The sequence below is a fragment of the Myotis davidii genome, unplaced genomic scaffold, assembly GCF_000327345.1.
Source record: "Myotis davidii unplaced genomic scaffold, ASM32734v1 scaffold109, whole genome shotgun sequence".
In the NCBI taxonomy this organism is placed as follows: Eukaryota; Metazoa; Chordata; class Mammalia; order Chiroptera; family Vespertilionidae; genus Myotis; species Myotis davidii.
In genome coordinates, this window is record NW_006300368.1 from 443,378 (window position 1) to 464,321 (window position 20,944).

At 43.0% G+C, this 20,944-nt stretch overlaps 1 protein-coding gene across 1 annotated transcript; it reads right to left on the minus strand.

The window, feature by feature from the left end:
* Window positions 1-611: 611 nt before the first annotated feature.
* Window positions 612-18,747, minus strand: LSM12 (LSM12 homolog; the record flags this gene model as incomplete). The annotated part of the gene is made up of 4 exons (XM_006776903.2): window positions 612-2,253; window positions 3,024-3,150; window positions 4,720-4,829; window positions 18,553-18,747. Coding segments are annotated over 4 exons (525 nt in total), but the record flags the coding sequence as incomplete, so codon positions are not given.
* Window positions 18,748-20,944: the final 2,197 nt, after the last annotated feature.

Below are 20,944 nucleotides of genomic sequence, written 5' to 3' on the forward strand. Positions count from 1 at the left end.
GGATGTGAACCCAACTACTTGTCTCCAAAGCCCTTGTTCTTCTACACCTCACTGCCTGTCTTTCCTACCATTCTAACTCTCTCTCTTAAATTGCTTAAAGTTCCCACACACGACTTCATAAACTAAAACAAGGTCAAAAGTGCTTCCTACCAGAAACAGTACTGTCTCCCGGGGACCGATAGGGCGGGCGGAAGTGATAACACGTGAGACCGAGTGCCTTCCCTGGGCTTGCTACTTCCCACTAATCACTTCCACTCCTTTAATCGCACCTCTTAGGTTCCCTAGACCTTACAAGGCCTCTTTCCCCTTTCCCCTTCTCCAGAAGTTTACATTTCAGTGCCCACTAACTCAAAGGCATGGTACTGCAGATGGTTTTATGCATGTACCCAGCCTCTTTATTCTGCTACTCCACTTACCCACAACTCCCAACCCTGGAAGCCCTGCTTAAATTACACACTCTGTACCGTATTTCTGGATGAATTCTCAAGGAGCGGAGAGAGGGTTAAGAGTAGAAAGCAAAGAAACTAAATGGAATAGTCAAACCAAACACACATACTCTCAGATTCTCTCCCTCTGGAGCCTCTAAAGCATACACAAACCCGAGACATGAGTGATGGTTAAAAAAATTTGGGTTTTTATTGTTTTTTGCTAAACAATACTAAAAAAAATTTCATTTTGAAGGCAGGGCTTGAATTATTTAATTTTGATCCATTTATTTAATTAAAAAAAAAAGGAAGGGGAAAGAGATCATGGCCAAAAAAATAGTAGTTAACCCCCACCCCACCCCCAAAGCTCTAGCCAGTCACATGAGCATCACCCACATCCCACTCAGTGCCCGATACTCAGCCTGTGGCACACACTGCCCCACTGGATGGCCCTGAAGGCATGGGACAACAGGTGCCAGTTTTGGCTCTCAGCAGGTTATCAAACCAGACAAACTGGTGGGCTAAAGTCCAGAATTCTTTTCAGGTTTTCTGCCCAATGGCTGAGCACATACAAACTGTCATAAGCTTGTAAAATTTAAAGGGAGTGGGCATGGGCATAAGAGAAGGAAGTTGTCAGAAGAGAAACTATAGGCAACCCAAGCTTTCTCCTGGGCTGTTGACTCTGGATACACACTTAAAGAGAGGTGGAGATCAGTGGACTCCAGGTTTCTGATAAAAGAATATCATCCCTCAAGGAGGAGCCGAATGTGCCATGCAAAATAGTTCTGCAGAGGACACTGGAGAAAAGGGCAGCTGACGCTCTCATGTAGGAGACAGGAGAGTAGTGAGGAGGTTCTTCTAGTACCATGAAGTAAGACAAAAGGCAGGAGAATCCTGAGGTTTCAGCCAAATGTGAGACTGGAACACACACAAAGACTAAAAGCCATCAAGAACCCTCAAAGCCAACTCCCATCTGCACACACGGGCTCTACAAAGTGCTGCCGGAGATTCTTGCTGTGAACTAAGCCAAGTTAGTTGCCTGGCTATAGATGGTGGGGAGGGCAATACATTTTTATTTTCAGAGGGATGAGGTGGGAAGAGTGGCCATGATCTAGTAAAAAGAGACCTGCAAGAAGCAGAAAATATTTAGAGAACATTTTAATATATATTTTCATATATATATTTAAAGTTAAGAAAAATAAAACTAATTCAAGCCATGCCCTGTGCAAAAAAAGAAAAAGAAAAAAAAAGGGGGGGGGTTTAAAGTGAGACCTCTGTCTGCTGTTCTCAACTTAAGTATCACAGTCAGCTTGTTACTTTTATTTTGGAAGATGTAAAAGTTTCTTTCAATCATTCACAAGGTACGTGTAGCCACTTATAAAAACAGAATGACAGGGACAGACTAGGAAATGAAAGTCAGAGGTGAAAGGGTAGAGCCAGAAAGAAATGTTCAAAAATAAATTTAACAAGGTGACTGTTCCAGAAGGGAGCTGTGAAAAGGACATGGTGGACCAAAGTCTGTTAGTCAAGTAATGATTCAACTTTTAAATTATTCTCTTGTTCTTTTTGTTGGGTGTTTTGTTTGTTCAAGTCTAAGATTTAGAAACGCTGACCCTCTGTTAACAAGAGCCAACAGGAAATATAGGATCCCTTCCCTCCCCCGGCCTGCCTCCGCTGAAGCCGCCACCATCGCCTCCGTGGCTGGATGCTGGAAGAGTCCTCCGTGTATGTGGACTCAGGACGACAGGGCAGCCTCCTTCTGTGGTTGTTGGGCTTGTGAACGCTGCAGTACCTTTTGGCTTTCCACATCTCTAAAATGTTTTTCAACCTGAAAGAGACCAGTCAGCCTAGGTCAGAAAAGGAGTTCGGCACACAAGGCCTCTCAAACAGTCCACTCCGGGTTTCGACAGCCCCCTCCTGGCTGACCAGCCCACAGATCATTCGGGCGCCTTTGCTTTTGCTGTCTGATGGGGGGTCACTTGTTTCAGCCACAATTTTTGCAGCTTCAGCTACGACTGGCTAAAATAAGATGAATCTATAAACTAAAATAGAAACTGAAAAGAGATTATTATGATCCAAAAATCCCTCTCCCCTCCTCAGACAAGTACAGAACAGAAAGCTGGTGGGGAATTAGTCTTAAACTTTTCACATCCACAATGTTGGTCTTTCAATGCTGTTTGTTTTTATAAATGCTACAACTCAATCTAAAAAGTCAGGTGACATATGCAGGGTCAGAGACGCCAATGGCAACTGATTTATACCAACCAGCCCTTCCTGAGAAGAACCCTGCCTGAGGTGAGAGGAACGGCTCAGGCCAATATCATGCAATTCCCAAAAGCCACACACTAAAAGGACCACACTGCAAATGACCACTCGAGTTATTCCACACTACCCAGTGGTGCCACCCCTGCAGGAGTGTCTAAGCCGCAGCTGCAGAGCAGCACACTGCACGGAGGCAAGGTGGCACAGCAGGCCTATTCACAAGGTGGCTGTGTCCGAGGAGGCAGGACTTGCAGCACACTGTCCTGCCCTGATGCTGGAGGGTGAAGGCCAAGGAATCATTCTCTACTTCAAGTTCCATGGCTCCTTTATACTTACTATTTTGCGTACATGGCTCAGTGCACTCCCCTCTTTGCCTTTACAGTTTTCCACTTGATATGGGGGTGTAATAACAACTTCTTCCATGACTATGATGTTTTTTTCTTGCCATTTACAATCTTTAATGCTGGAAGGGAGAGAGAACAGGTGAAAGTTACCTCTTGCAGGCATCCCACACCTCCTGCTGACCCCAAGTTCCCAGCTCACCACTCAGGCAACACTAGCTGCCAGCAGCCCATGGGGAGGAATAGCCAGGAAACATTTCCTGGGCATCACTGGCTGGGAACAGCAAGGAAACTGATGCACATTTACTCGGAGGAGGACCCAGAAGAGTTGCTCTGCAGCATTAGCGACCCGGAAACCCATAGAAAACTTAGTGGCAGCCCCAGAAGTCCAAGCCAAATTGAGTTCAGTGGGGCTCAGGCCACTAGACTCAACCTGGTAAATTTTTTATATAAAAGGTCAGATAGCAAATTTTTAAGCTTTGCAGGCCATACAATCTCTGTCACTGTACCACAAAAGCAGCCACAGATGATATATAAACAAATAAGCAGAGTTGGCCTGCTGGCTGCCGTTGCCAGCCTTTGGCAGAGGGGGAAATGGCACCTTTAGGAAGACAGAACAAATTCCCCACCTTGTTGTGCTCTGTACTCTGCCCACCACCTACAATGGAAGCTGCTCCTCAAAATGGTCCTTCTCAATTATCAGACAGCTGGGCACTTGCTAGACTGGGAAGACCCATTCCAGTTCACACTTTGGGAGACCCAGGACAGCTGATACTACTAACAGAATTCCTTCACATACCTGTAAATGTTCAGACTCTCACACCACGGACTCAAACAGCTCTGGTGCCAGCTGCCATCTGTGCACCAGACTCAGGTGGTTAAATAGGGTAACAGAAGGCAGCAGGGGGGAGGAGGAGTGTCAAATGTTCAGTTTTTCAGCAACTAGGGAAGCTAGTGGAGTCAAATGACTTCTGCTGTGACAAAATGTCTTTTAGAAGGTGGTGATAAAGTGGCCTTCTGCTCTCCCTAACTCCCTATGTTCACCCCAATGTACCAATGCGACGGGCAAAAGAGAACTTTTCCTTAATAAAACTGCATAAGCTGCCCTGCCCGGTTTGGCTCAGTGGATAGAGCGTCAGCCTGGGGACTCAAGGGTCTCAGGTTCGATTCTGGTCAAGAGCATGTACCTTGGTTGCGGGCACATCCCTAGTGGGGAGTGTGCAGGAGGCAACTGATTGATGTTTCTCTCTCATCAATGTCTCTAACTCTCTATCCCTCTTCCCTCCTCCCTGTAAAAAATCAATAAAATATATTTTTAAAAAAACACAAAAAACTGCATAAGCTTTTAGAGAAAGGTACAAGATAAAATAATAAAAGACAAATAGATCACTAGTTCTAAATTATGGAATACTAGGTATGGAAGGGACCCTTAGGGATAACCTAATCGAAAACTAAGTCTTACAGATGAAGAAACTGAAGACCAGAGAAGACAATTTGTCTGCAATTACACCATTTTTCTCTATGGAAAAGCAACAAGTACCCATATCCCTGGATGTCGAGGTATTGCCAACACACTACCCAGCTTCCCTGGTTACTTTCAGGAACACAACTACCTGAAAATCAGCCACCAGACAGCAAAGCCAGGCAGCATCACCCCCGGGACAAGCGATCTCTATGCTCCCCCAACTCACGTCTTGTGAATGGTCTGGAAGAGCTGCTGGCCCTCTAGGGAGACACCAGCGCTGATTGCATAGGCCTGGCTCAGCTTCTCCTCCTTCTCTGTCCGTGCTTTGCTGGCAAGCTAAAGTGGGGGAGAGGAAAGAGACTCAGAAAAGCATTCACCTTCATTCTTCCCAACTGTCAAGCCAAAATTGAGGAAAGGAGGCCAGAAAAGACAGGTTTGGGTAGATTCAGTTTTCTCAGAGATCAAAAGTGAAACAAATACACACAATATACCTGAATAATTACTGCTTTTCCTGGCAAACATTCCTTCCTCCCAATATTCTGAATGTCTACCATGTGCCAGACATTCACTATGTTAAGCTAGAGATACAGCATTGAAGGGAGGGAGTAGAGATAAGACTATAAACAAAAATATAAACCAAGTTAACTTTACACAGTGGTAAGTGCTAGGAAGGAAACAGAGCAGGGTAATGTGATAGAGCATGATTGTGGAGCTACCTGATGGGAAAGTGGCAGTCCGAGTTAAAAGGTAATACAAACATTTTTAAGAAAGGAGAGAATTAAGAATAGTTATCAGCTACTGTGCTAGAGCCTTGGGTTTGAAATTAATGTCTCACCCTGCCTCTGAGTTTCAGAGACTATCTGAGGAAGGAGGGGAACTGAGCACAAAAGACTCTACCTTTCCAGCACCATTATCTATGCTCATACAGGGAACCAAGACTCAAATAAACCTAACCCCGGATGTTGTCAATCTTCAGCTTGAGCTGAAGAGCGATCCTGCTCTTTAGAAAAAGGGCCAGCATTTTACTTCATGTCAGTCCTTAATTGCCATCTAGTGAAACAATCACAAACTGATCAAACAAAATTCTACTAAAACATAGGAAATTCCTCCGAACAGGGGTGGGGCCCCTGTTGATCCTGTTGCTCCTCTAATACATTTTTTACCCCCACCCCACAATATTGGTTGCTAGCGACTTAAAGTACAGATCTGTTTGAGTATAAGACAAAATAAACACGCTGGGCAAGATGGTTAAAACAAACAAAAGACAGATAATGCGTCTGAAAGTCAAATGATTTGGAGATTTTCAGACACATGAACAGCTTAGTATATTGATGCTACAGCACATTAAAAACATGTGCAAACACACAATTTGTCCTGACACACTAGCTCCTTAAATACATACCTCCAGCACATTCGCAAAGTACTAGATGCTTGGAATTCTTAAACATCTGTATTCTGTTTTAACAGTGACCCTTCAAACCATAAACCAAATATTGTTCTACTGGCGGAAAGTAAGCAAAGTATCTAACTGTCTGCTGGTAAAATGAAGCACTTCATTGAGGCATGGGTGTGACCATGAAGATGAGAACAGGAGGCCTTCCACTGGATTATGAGGAACTGAGGAGTCTCATCCCTGCATCTGAGTTTCAGAGACTGGCTGAGGAAGGAGGGGAAGTGAGCACAGAAGAGCAAACTCAGGAACACTATCATTTCAGTCTCCCTAAGTCCAAGAGGGAAGAAAAGCCAAGACTGCAGCGACCTGAAGCCAGAGCTCCGCTTTCACATGGTCCCCAGGACACGGAGAGACAGACAGCAGCAGTAAATAATCTTTCAAGCCCAGTCCTGCCATTTGGCCCCACCAAGCTACAACTTCACAAAGAAATAAATGCACGGGGCTGACAGCAATCCTCTGATAGTGACAATCCCTCCTGCAGCAAGAAAGCACCAGTTTCTATGGAAAGAGAACTTTTGGTGGCATATTTTAAGTAACCAGAAGCAAAGTTTATTCAGTCACCAAGAAAACCCTGGTAACAGGAGTTTTCTTGAGTCTCACGTTCCCAACAACCCTGTGGAAAATCGGAAATCTCCAAGGAAACAAGGAAAATCAGAAGGGCAGCAGAGCTTCCCTGGATTAAGCGAGCTCCTGCAGAGCTCCTGGGAAGAAGCGCCCGGTGGTCAGGCAGACGTTTACCCCATGAGCATGCAGGAGGATCTCACTTTGAGGTCTTTTTAAAAATGCTTATCCCTGAAAACCAAAGCATCTCCCAATGTTGGATCAGACAAAAAGCCGCTCCTACCGGTTTTTTGATAATTAGATAGTCTGGGTACTCAAAGTAAAATATCCTTGCCACCTCCAGACTAGGTTAAAAACATAACATCACCCATTCAGTAAGAGAGAAGAGTTGGCTCAGAGAAACCAGGCATTTATGCAGAATGTTTAAAAATAGAACTCACAGCCCTAGCTGGTTTCCTCAGTGGATAGAGCATCGGCCTGCGGACTGAAGGGTCCAGGTTCGATTCTGGTCAAGGGCACATGCCTGTGTTGCAGGCTCGATCCCCAGTAGGGGATGTGCAGGAGGCAGCTGATCAATGATTCTCTCTCATCATTGATGTTTCTATCTATCCCTCCCTCTCCCTCATATATCATTAATAAAAATATATATATTTTAAAAAAGAATAGAACTCATAAATCAAGCCAACAGAACACAGGGAGGGGAGCCACTTTTTGGTAGAGGCAGAATAAAATGGATATACGTTTCAGCCAGAAGTGATTAATTTGGACGGCCTGAATAGCAGCAACACAATGGTTACAGAACAATTATTTCAAAACACACACACACACACACACACACACACACACCAAAATACCAGTTGCACAATCTCTTCTAAAGGCTCTGAAAGCAAAGGAGAAAAGATGATTCTCCATGTCAACTCACAGTGCAAACAGATCCCAAACGCTACATGATATGAGAGCCTTGGAAAAGTCAGCAGAAATCAGTGTAAGTTGACTGTATTTAAATTTGCTCCGATATCCTCTACCTGTACCTACATGTGTGCTTTGGGCAGACTGGACTCACAGCAAACCCTAAAAACTCCAGTTGTCAGTTTACAGACTATATTTTCATGACAATCTGAAAAATGCTTGTATCTGATATTCAACAGATCAGCTTTCACCAGGAAGTTGTAAGGGGTAAATTTCTCCCACAGAGGACCCCATAAACTAGGCACGAGGAAGACTGTCCTCACAAAAAGAATCTAAAAGCGTTTCTTCTCAAAACTGGGAGTAAGAGCAGAGGGAGATTACTTTGTTCTTTCATGACATGTTCCTAAAAACTGATGAAAAATGTGGATAAGCTTCCTTTGGTAAAGCAAGTGGCTATCACTCTACCCTCATTAGCTGTTATACAGATCTAAATTTCCCCACATCATATTTTTGTAAATTAACACCTATCTGTATATGGTTCACTTATTCTAAGTTAATAAGTATATGGTCATTGTCAAACTGCTAGAGGGAACCAATAAGCTGCCCTTAGTAGAGAAGGTGGGAGGGACATCAGGACCCACCTTAGCTTGGAAAGGTGGGTCAGTCACGAGGACTACAATCCGCCCCCCCACTCACCTGAGGATATGTTTTATTGATTCTTTTTTTGAGAGAGGATGGGAGAGGGAGGAGAGAGACTGAATGGAAAGAGACATTGATGTGAGAGAGAAACATTGATTGGCTGCTTCTCGTACATGTCCTGGGGGGCTACCCTCCCCCAACCCCGGATATGTGCCCTGACTGGGAACTGAACCCATCATCATCACCGTTTGGTGTACGGGACGACGTTCCAACCGAGACACACTAGACAGGGCAGGATGACAACTTTTTAAATTCAATGGCTAGCACCATATCTCATTCAGTTTCAATGCAAATACGTAGGCTGCTGGCCTCTCCCAATCAAAACTGAAGCACTATGTGGTTAGAATTTCTAAGAATATTAAAAGCACCAACTTTAAGAGTACACTGGGTTCAGGCAAACGGAGAAACACAAACCTACAAAGATTTGTTACTAATGTGCATGCAGATGAATTGAAACGACTGCACAAGACAACTTGTACTTACCTGCCTCTCTTTTTATTTTGTGTTCCCCAGTAAAAACAGTTATTCCTAGTCTACTAACCTGTGCTTCTTCCTGTGACCATTTTACATATAGCACCTTGATGTGGGCAATGGAGATAAGTGCATGAACTTGATAGCAAAGCACATTAATATTAAAAGGCTTCTAGTCATGCCTGCTGTTGGCTACCCCTGGAGTCAATGAATTAATGAACACCAACGGAACACATCTCTTCCTGCACTCAGTGACATGAAGAGGAAGCAGACACAACAAAATCCAAACAATATACACTTCATCTTGTTATTTAGTAACCAGCGAGGCCATTTTATTCCACACACCCAGTCCAGGAGAGCACAGGCGCTGTGGGAAATCCAGGGGGAGTCTTACTGCAAATATTTAGCAGGCTGTGACAGCTGATACAACATGGGAAGGAGAGCCCAGAGAGGAAGCTGCTGGATGGGACCTATGACTCCAATGAGCCACAGTGTGTCTTCTGTGTGCATTCGGGCCTTCCAACCAGCTGCCCTCACAGAGGGGTTAGGAAGCACTGCAGCTGCTGCCCTGGAACTGCCGGTGCTGCCTGCAATGCTGGTGGAGGCTGAGGGAAGGCAGACCAGAGCAGCCAAGAACTGTCATCCTAAGGGCCCAATGCTTGCTCCTCCTGTTTCAATTCTGAGGTGCGCTCTTGGAAAGCCCCCATTCTTAGCAACAAGCAGTCTCTAAGTATTTCTTCCAACCCACCTGGGTGGTTCAGTTGGTTATAGTGCCCTCATCACATACACCAAAAAGGTTGTGGGTTCGATCCCTGGTCAGGGTGTGAATGGGAGACAACTGATTGATGTTTGTTTGTTTCTCTCTCAAAATCAATAAACACATCCTCATGTAAAGATTTTTTAAAAAAAGAAAAAGTATTTATTCCAACTACCAATATCTCCAAGTCTTCTTATTCACTAACTGCAAGCTCCTGTCTGAAAGTTTCTAATAAAACTATTCTTTACAACCTTGGATAGTTGGGAACTAAAAAAATTGAGTACCCCACCTGAAGTTGTGTTCTAGAATACATAAAAATTAATCAAAACATTGAATCAAACACCGGAATGGTGGAGCAAAAAGGCCTGGTAGTGAACACTAAAATTCTAAGAGCTAAACTTGTTGAACAAGAGTTTACTCCATAGTAGGCACCAAGCTACACACTTGGCATGTATTAACATTTTACCTGCACAACAATCCTATGAAATGGGGACTAAAATTACTCCTACCAAATAGGTGGAGAAACTAGGCACAGCTGTTAAGAACTTGCCCAAGTTTACTAAGCTACAAGTGGGAAAGTGGATTTGAACCCAGTCTGAGTCTGGAGGCTGTGTTCTTAACCCTGCACTACACTCAAACAGTTCCACCTAAGAGAAACGAGCCTAAATTATTGTTGAAAATAGTTATAAATTTGAATCCAAAGAAAATATTAAGAGAATAAATATCTTTTTGTTACTGTTGTTAATCCTCACCCGAGGATACTCTTCCATTGACTTTTAGAGAGAACGGAAAGGAGGGGGAGAGACAGGAACATCCATGAGAGAGACACATCGATTGGTTGCCTCCTGCATGTGCCCCAACCAGGGCCAGGGATCAAGCCTGCAACCGAAGTATGTGCCCTTGACTGCAATCAAACCTGGGACCCTTCTGTCCACAGCTGACACTCTATCCACTGAGCCAAACCGGCTAGGGCGAGAATAAATATCTTAAGACTCCGCTGCCATCATCTCCTTTTATCAGTGAATTCTGGCATTTCCATCAATGTCCCCAGCACAGAACATAATTGTCTGCCTCTCAGTGAAGGGCCTCTCTTTTCTGAAAAGGGCCCCAATCTCACCCTAAACCTCAAGGACATCTTTATTTCTTTTGTCAAAGGTTAATTCACAGGAATACTTTCAAGAACAGATCCTGTGTAAGAAAGCATTTTAAGTCAATACTGATAGGCATTCCCTAAACAAGCCTAAATTATTGGATCCATCATTTTCTGATGTGCCGAGACTAGAGAAGATAAGTCAAACAACTCCCCTATACTAGAATGTTAAGATAAGTTGAGTGCTTTTAGGTATGATGAATAGCTCAAGTCCAGGGGCTACAGCACCACCTCAATCTCCAGACTTTAACATGGTACTTGTCAAACCAGCATATTGCTGCTGTACAATACAGACCAGCCTCTAGTCAGTCAGTATATCCTATAGGCAAAGTTTTAACTTTCACAGGTAGTTTGCCCATAGCCTGTGAGTCATATTCAGCCAACCACCTGTTTTAGTTAAGTTTTATTGGAATGGCCATGCCCACTTATTTACATACTAGAGGCCTTGTACACAAATTCGTGCATGGGTGAGGTCCCTCGGCCAGACCGACGTCAGGGCAGATCTATTGCCCAGTCCCAATCTGATCAGGGACGGCCGGCCGGGGAGGGACCGCTGGAGGTTGGCTGGCCACGGGAGGTTGGCTGTGGGCACACACTGACCACCAGGGGGCAGCACCTGCATTGAGCGTCTGCCCCTGGTGATCAGTGCACATCATAGTGACCCATTGAGCAGTTGATCGATCCTAACAGTTGCTTGGGCTTTTATATATATAGATTATCTATGGCTGCTTTTGCTACAAAGGCAAAGTTGAGTAGTTGTGACAGATAATGTGTAGTCCACAAAGCCTAAAGTATTTACTATCAGAATCTTTATAGAAAAAGTTTGCTTCCTATCATAGCACCTTGTTTACACCTCCACAAACACTGATCCTGCCATATTGTTACCATTACGATAAGTGTGGCTGTCCCTCACTACTCCCAACATGAGATTCTTAAGGGCAAAGGCAGTGTCTTAATCATCCTATATTCCTAGCACCTGGAAGGGAGGGGCAAAGAGGGGGAAGGTGGATAAAAGGTAAAGAAACCTTGACTGTTAGTGATTCATAGAAGAGTTCTCAGAGGTTAAGTGACTTGACACGGGTCACACAATTCATTAGCAGCCCAGTTGTAAAAAGAACCCAGTTCTTCATACTCCCACATTCTACCACACCACCATTAGCTCCTGGTGTACTAGGTAGGTCCTTTAAATTTCTAGTTGAAGTGAAATTTGCTGTCTCTCTAGGATAGTTTTTGGTACTTACCTAAGTTAGTCTCAAAATTCCCACCTCCATGCCTATTCTCTGCCAGGGAAATTAAACCAGTTAAATGCCCCCTGAACACTGGAAGAGATACCACTGCTGACCCAACAGTAAAGTCCTTATTTTGATTCGTCTCGGTGTCAAAGAGGTAGAGTGCAGACGTGGCTGCAACAGCACACCTACAGCACCCAGTGTACTGGAGCTCAGCAATTTGACTTTCCAGGCAGACAGTAGCTCTTCCCAGATCCCCGTAATGTCAAGAAAGCTCCCTTCAGAACCAAATCCTTGACCTAATGAGGGAAAGCCCTCAGTACTGAGTCAGCTGGCTGCCATGCACTATAGCCTGAACTTACTCATGAGCCCTAGAGCACTGTACCCCCAACTATGGCTCTCAGTTTGACCCCAAAGTTTGAATGCCACCGAGTGTGACCTGCTTCAAAAGGCTAATGCTTTTTTTAAATGGCAACCATTCTACCTCTCTGACTTGATCTGACAAACACTACTTAACATGCTCAGTCACTCAGCAGCAATGACCTCTTCCTCTTCACCCCCCATCTGTATCTTCATAATACTTCTGTTAAGGAAAGAGCTGTCTGCTCAAAGCCAGGTGCAAAACTGAGTGGTGGACTCTAACCTGGGACTGTGGCCTTGACAACATATTCTAATTAAGTGAACGAACAGGTTATATAGTATAGCTTCTAGAAGCCAGAAAATTTTTATCTAAAAAAAGTCTTGCTTTCGCTAGACAGTAGTTATTTCCCTTCCCACACATACATCTAATATACCCACATTTACACATAAACACCTTCTACCTCCTACCAACATACACATACCTAAACATAAGGTGGCCAAGTCATCTGATTTTCCTTGGAGATGGTAACTCCGTATCTCAACACATTAGGGTCAAGATATACGGTCAAGGGCCCAGCTAACAGGATAGATCCATGAATATAGGCCACAATGCGGTGTTTATCAACTACCCCAGGAATTTACTCATACTTGAGGATTAAGTCTCAAATAACCAGAAAGTCTTAAGATTATGCTAAATCATTGCTTTGAAAATGGTGGAACTCATAGTTCCCTCAGTGTGACATTCTACCTACAGGTAAGGCACTCGTCTACTTATTTTATTATTACTTTAATGTTGCTGTTAATCCTCACTCGAGGATATTTTTTCCATTGATTTTTAGAATGTGGAAGGGAGGGAGGAAAGCGAGAGAAAGAAACATTGATGTGAGAGAGATACATGGATTGGCTGCCTCCCACATGGGCCCAACCAGGGCAGGGATTGAACCTGCAACCCAGGTACACACCTTTGACCAGGAATCAAACTTCAGTGCATAGGCCAACACTAGCCAGGGCATCATTTCTTTTAAAAGTGAACTTTTGTGTATCTTCTTTCTTTTTTAAATGTTTTTTCATTGATTTCCGAGGGAAGAAGGGAGATCCATCAGCTGCCTCCTGAACTATTGGGGATAGAGCCCACAGAACAGGCATGTGCCCTGAGGGGGAACTGAATCGTAACCTTCTGGTTCATGGGCTGATGTTCAACCACTGAGGAACACTGTCCAGGGTGTCCATTTCTTTTAAAGGTGAACTTTGTCTCTCCTATTTTCTCAGCCTTACCAAACCCCTCCACTCACTGACCAATCTCCAAATACATTTTTAGCCAAAGGTAGCCAACTCATTCTTCATGACCAGGAACTTAGGATAAGCTCTTTGAATCTCTTTCTGGTGCCACTGGATCATTCACTTTATGTTTGTTTGTAAGAGGCTGACAGTTTATCTGTGGATTTCAGTTTTCTATGCTTTGTCTCTTTTCCTGCCTCCCCCAACACACTAATATTTCCTCCAGAAAGTCTTCTCCAACTCAGCAAAGTGAGAAGACTTACATCTCGTTCAATGCACTGGATCCATTTATCGAAACAAATGAATTCATCCACTTGTCGTGGCTGTGAGTCTCAGAGGTTGAAAGCATAGCCTCCTAGGTTCTGTGACTGCTCACTCCAACCTCCAGTACTCAGGCAAGTGTTCACTTAACTATGCCACCTCATAACATTGCCCTGGAAATTCAAGTTAATTCTGGACACCACCAAGAGGTCGCCTAAAACATCTTTTAATTATTAGATATTACATATTAATGGTATCTAATACAACTTTGACTTTTCCCAATTTGAGGTTGGCAAGTTCCAATATCTGAACAAATGTAGATCCAATGCCAGGAAAGACTGACATAGTAACAGCACCAATGTTCTTGGCTGTCTTCCCTTTAACATACTGCTCCCCTTCCCCATCTTGCCCCTTATCCCATAATTAAAGGAACATCAGTTGGCTGCAGAGCTGATGAGGAAAAATAAAACTAACATCTGCCAAGGCTAGTCAACTTGACCTAATTCTCAAAACAACTCTGAGATAGGTACTAACATCCCATTTTTACAGTGAGCAAACTCATGCTAAGATTAAGTGGCAAAGAAATGACTTTAAAAACTTATCTGCTTGGTCCCAATATTCCTTCTACTAGACCACACTGCTCCTGACCACACAACATAGATGTTTCTCTTTACTTAGAAACATTATTTAGGATTACAGATATTTAGGTACTCATTTCATTTCACTAAACTACTCTATAAGCTCCCGAGGCTAAAAACATGTATGTAGAAAAAACAATGGGACTTTGACATTAAAATATCAGACCAGAGTTCAAATCCCAGCTCTATTACTTACTAGTTGTATTCCCTTAAGCTAGTGACTCATTCTCTGTTGTTAGGATTGAATGAGATGTCTAACGATTGCTAGTTCAGAGGGTGGCGTGTGAAAATATTAGTTCCCACACTACTTACTAGCCATGTAACTTTGAACAAGTCACTTAAATGGGTAAGACTATTTTTTCATCTGTTGAAAGGAAAAGAATACACTCTAAAGCTCACACAGTGTGGTTATAAGGATGAAATGAGATGTCATAAAAAATTTTTCAATAAAAGAAATAAATATGGAAAGAAATGAGATGTCAAAGTTCTCTGTAAACTTTAGCACTGAAAAACGTAAGGTATGGTCCCCAGCAGAGCTTACCACAATGCCTTGCATAAGAGATTTCAGTAAATGTTTGATAAAAGCTACATAAAAGAGAACTCTGTTCATGTTGACATACCCAATCATCTTTTGAGAGCACTATCAAGCCATGCGCAATCTATCCCCAGAGAACAAGCAGCGAAGTCAATTCAAAGGACCTTCAGAATCACCTTAATTCACCCAACCATGAGGACCCTAGGGCTCTCATCCTCCAGCAATATTTAAGCTTTCCTCATGACAGAGTAAACTATAAGCTACATGGCAAATAAACTGAACCTCACTTATGATTGGCTTTGGTGTGCTTTTGTACTTTTATTTAAATGCTTTTTTTCTTATAGTCAGAAAATCTGGAACATTTTAAGAGGTACAATGTTACTGTGGAGAAGATAAAAGTGATATTCAAAACTTCCGTTACTGTGGAGAAAATGATATTCAAAACTTCCACCTTCTGCAACTCCACTGTCCTCTTCCAAGCTTCCTCTTACATCCCACTGTTGTGGATAGACATAGGACTTCTTAGCCTGCAGTGAACTGCCAATAGAAAGCAAAACAGGCTCATCTCCAATTGCTAGTTCATACCTTCTCTAGTTGGGCTGGAATTTAGTATTTCCTTTAAAAGGCCTTCTCTTCCATTTCCTGCTGGGTCGGAGTAAACAAATATACAGTTTATATCAACAGGTTTAATTAAACAGAGCAATTACTACGTCAGCAAGATGAGCCAACATGTGATGGATCTTCCACTGGAAGTGGAAGTCACAGGTAGTGCTCCCTAGACTATGAGCATCAACAGTTTTCTTTTAGGGGTCTCAGGGCACGTTAGTTCTCGTCTAACATGCTTAAACGATCCTCCATTTTAAAAAACCCTAAGTCCGTGCTCTTAAATGAAATGAGCTTTTCATGTCATCTAAGCAACATGCTAACAGCTGCCCAGGTTAGCTGTTTTCGGTAACAGCCCAGCAGGCTCTTCTAATCCTAACTGAATTCAAAAAGGAATCACAACACAGCTTCAAAGGCTGGTTTCAAGGGAAAGCCACTAGAACTTACTCATAAACATTTCTACAAATGGAAGAATTAGAAAGAAATCCAAAGACAACCTTCCAACCTTATTTTAGTTTTTAGTTTCTGACTTTTCTTCCCAGCAAACTATTTTCAAGACTTGGCAAGCAGGCCACAATGTAAGGAAAGTGAAGATTTATGGTATTCCTCAATCTATTACTTCCTATTTCTTTCTTGAATGAGTAGCTAAACTATTAGTTTACAACAATGTTAGTAAACAACTAAAACTGACCAGCAGAAAGCAAAATCATAAAAGCAAAGATAATCCACAAAGTCAATAACCACAAACTACAGGGTGGGGCAAAAGTAGATTTACAGTTATGAGTATTCAAAACAATTTATTCTTGTATTATTATTTTTTTTAAATTGGGAGATTGGGCAGTTTATTTAAAAATAAATAAATAAATATTTTTAAAAATTGATTTCAGAGAGGAAGGGAGAGGGAGAGATTGAAACATCAATGATGAGAGAGAATTATTGATCGGCTGCCTCCTGCACGTCCACACTGGGTACTGAGCCCACAACCCGGACATGTGCCCTGACCAGGAATCGAACCGTGACCTCCTGGTTCATAGTTGGACGCTCAACCACTGGGCCATGCCAGCCAGGCATATTATTATTTATTAACTACTGTATTACTTTCCATAAGAACAACTGTAAACCTACTTCTGCCCCAACCTGTATTTATACTTGAGGTAAAACATATGAGATCTTCTTAACAATCCTACCCATACCACTCCAAGCCCGCTCAGATAATTATTAGCATTTAATTGGTCACAGAGCAGAAAATAGTATCTTGTAAATTTGAAAAAATCATCTCTCAGGTAATCTTGGCTACTCACTAAAGGTCCATTTATTTAGTGACAGACTTCATATACCATATAAATAAATACTAAAGAATAGCTTAAAGCCTATTTCTCTCGACATACTAGCAATAAACTATTTCACTTGAATCTTTTTAAAACCTCTTCAGCTAATAGAAAACCACCCAAAGAGTTCCTATACTCTAGTAGGAGGTACCTGACTAAACCAGGACTTCAAAAATCATTCTATTTCTAAAAATGGGATGTTACATATACAACAGCCTTTAATATAAAACCTAAGACCCTTTTGAATCTGTCCTCACCCATCACTAAAAAACATGTGGTACTTCCCTGGAAAGGGAAAGGGAGTTCTGTATCTGAGTAACCACATTCTGCTGGCCTCAGTTACCCTCTACTGTCTCAACTGCCCGAGTATTCCCTTGCTTTGTTCAATTCTTAGCAAACACACCATATTCCCAAGACAGTCAAGAGAACATACATTATTACAAGACTCCTCTAGAGGGAAAGACTTCCACCGCACTAATTCAAGAGACTTAAGGAAAGGCAGCTGCTACTAAAATCAAAAGCCTAACTTATTCATTCAACGAATATTTATTAAACACCTATTCTGGCAAGGCTCTGTATATTCAGTGATGAACAAAACAGGTATAGCCGAGGCCGGTTTGGCTCAGTGGATAGAGCGTCGGCCTGCGGACTCAAGGGTCCCGGGTTCGATTCCGGTCAGGGGCATGTACCTGGGTTGCGCGCACATCCCCAGTAGGAGATGTGCAGGAGGCAGCTGATCGATGTTTCTCTCTCATCGATGTTTCTAACTCTCTGTCTCTCTCCCTTCCTCTCTGTAAAAAATCAATAAAAATATGTTTAAAAAAAAAAAAAAAAACAGGTATAGTTCCCATCCTGACAAAAGAAAGTTTGGTAAGATAGAAAAGTAAACAAATGGTATACAATTATAATTACAAAAAGGCTATGAATAGGCTAACATTAGTCCCAATGTGCCCAGGGCACACTGATCTATACTTGTCCTAGTGTAAAACAAAAGCAGTCCCTTTTACTCTATGAAATGTCCCAGGTTGGACGCTAAAGGCTATGTTACCTTAGCTTGAAAGATAAGGTACTCTAAGAGAGAATAATGGGAGCAAATTACTTTAGCCTGGGTCATTAAAGTCTTCCTAGAAGAAGTGCCATTAAGTCCTGATGGATAAGGCTCCAGTCACTTTAAAGGAGTGTTCCAAGTATACGGGATAGCAAAGGCTACAAGTCTTGGGATAATATTATTAATCAACATGAACTTTGACAGAATTGAAGAGTCAAAAAAGTAATTTGGGGGTTCCCAGAGATCAATTTGTACATCTAAAACTAAAATATCCTAAACTTCTAATTTTGTTTAGGCCTCAAAAATTCAAACATAAAGACCAAAATGAAGCTCTAAAGCAGTGGTTTTCAAATTTTTATAGATCATGAATCCCTGAGAATCTGAAGAATATTCATATCTTCACCCAGGACAAACATATACATATTCATGTGTGCACACATATGCAATTTCAGGTTGCACAGGTCACACCCTTACCCAACCCCACCAATTCCAGAAGTTCACTCACAGACTCCAGAGTTTTTTAAAAAGCCCTCTTTCATAAAAGACTAAAGCAAGCTCTCAATTCTCTTTCTCTATTTGGGCCTTAATATGTTTTTTAAAGTCTTCTGAAGACATCCAGGAATAAAACTAAACACATTTTTTTAAAAAGATATCAGAACATGCAATTGTAAGTCAATGACAAAATGAAAAACAATGGACAATGTGTATATTTCCTAGAGTCAATGAGACTCAGTTTTCCCACCGTTTTTGGAGAACCAGAACTACCCTCAAGTCCTTACCTTACTAACATTGAGTGAAGCTAGGGGAGGTGGGGTTTCTGTTCGGTCATTAATTATTTCCACTTCTGAAACATACTGTAAGTTTATGAGCAAGATGTCTGCATGGTTGGGCTTTCCACTGGAAGAGGGACATTCTGGTGAAAAAATAAAGTTAAGGAAAACAGGGGCAAGCAGAGCACTGACAACATACCAAAAGGAGCATTAAAAAAACACAATTCTCACAAGGCCTATGTAAAAGGTGTGCCTCAAGCAAGAGGGGGGGGGGCGTACAAGAAGCACAACTCTCCTCAGGAAATCTCTGCCTGCCACCTTCCTCCTGTGCTACCTCGTAAGCTCACAAGCTTTTCGACGCCACATACAATCCAAAATTGGAAGCCTCAAAAGGATCTGTCACCTTCTCTCTACCAGAGAGGAGACGCATATGCAGTTTTAATGCCCATGCGTAGTTTGTTTTGAACCGAATGAACCACACGGAAGAGGCAGAGCTCTCTGCTCTTGGTGTAATACTTCTTTTATCTGCACAGTACTCTTATCACTTTTCAGATGTGACATTTCCCATTTTGCAGAGGAGAAAACAATAGCACTAGAAAAGAAGCTGACCCAAGGTGACCCAGCAAGTTAAACCATTTATTCACTCAATCATTCTCCAACCATTTATTAAGAGCACACTGTATGCCAATTAAAAGCAGAGTAATTCCTCATTCCCAAACCCTTCCAACTAAACCACTAATGTAAAAAGTAAAAAGGTCGTATCTGGTCCAGGTATGAATTCTTGTATTAAAACAAACAAAACAAGACAAAAAAAAAAAATGTCCTGGCCGGATAGCTCATTTGGTTAGAGTCTCAACTGGATACACCAAAGTTGGTGGTTCAATCCCCAGTCAGGGCACATACAAGAATCAACCAATAAATGCATAAATAAGTGGACAACAAATCGATATTTCTCTCTCCTCCCCGCCCCCTTCTCTCTCCCTCTAAAATCGATAATTTTTTTAAAAACGCAACTATTGCCCTGACCAGTTTGGCTCAGTGGATCGAGCGTCGGCCTGCGGACTGAAGGGGCCCCGGTTCGATTCCAGTCAAGGGCATGTATCTTGGTTGCGGGCACATCCCCAGTGCGGGGTGTGCAGGAGGCAGCTGATCGATGTTTCTCTCATCCATGTTTCTAACTCTCTATCCCTCTCCCTTTCTCTCTGAAAAAAATCAATAAAAATATATATATTTTAAAAAAGCACACGCAACTATTCTTGCTGTATTAGTGTCAACGGCCATCTTCCTAAGCTAGAACTCTACGACTAGTGGTAAATGAATTAAAATATTTGCCACTGAAATGCAGCAGACTCAGTAGAAAACCTCCTTTTGAAAGATGCTAGTATAAAGGATTACTCCTCAAAAAAAAAAAAAATGCAAATAAACCCACCTGTGGCTCAAATAAAAGACCAAAGGGTGGCACATTTATTACAACCAGGAAGCATTTTGTATACAAGACTGAATTTCCTGGAGTAATTCAGAAATCATTTCCACCCCAAAGCAGCCGGCCACCTTTTCCATTCTGTGTACTACTGCGACTCTCAAAAGGGGAGGCGATTTCCATGGAAAAGCCAGGACTCCATGGGTGCTCGGCTGAGCAGAACACAACTCACTCCTTCACCTGTAACCCACACATCCCTACATGAGTCCCTGAAAAACGTGTTCCTCTATCTGGGCCAGTTTTCCAATGCAAACCTCCCCCAAACAGCAATTTTCAAATGACTGAGAAGCCTAAAATTCAGCACTCCCTCCCCCGACCATGACACCACGCATACACACACAAACCAGCAAAAAAAAAAAAAAAAAACTTGACCGGAACCGAACCCGGGGCCCCTGAGTCCACAGGCCGACGCTCTATCCACTGAGCCAAATCGGTCAGGGCCCCAGCCCCAATTTAGATACAAACTCTGCCTTAAGGTTACTTTACCCCTAAACAGGTGAGGCCCATCTAGTCAACACCCCACCGCCTTTCCTTGGACCAAACCCATCAGCAGACACCCCGTCCTCAACTCCATCGTCTTCCCTTGTCCTAAGCAGTTCCTCACTCCACTCACCCCCTCCCCACTCGATTTTATCGGCCCCCCTTCCATCCGGGAACCCCCTCCCACGACCACCTCCTCTCCCGATCACTGGGTCCCCTTTCACAGCGTCCCCACCGAAAAGCCATCCGCGTGTCCAGCACCCCCTCCACCCACCGACTCTCGCGTGGGGCCCAGTTCCCACAAGGGGTGGGAGACAAGAGTCCCCCAAGAGGACCGAGGGAGCCCCGAGAGGGGGAGGGGCGCGCAGGGCCGTGCGCATGCGCTACGGGATCCGCGGTGGCCGGTCGCCCCTAGGCCCGGAGAGGGCCCCAGCCTCCGCC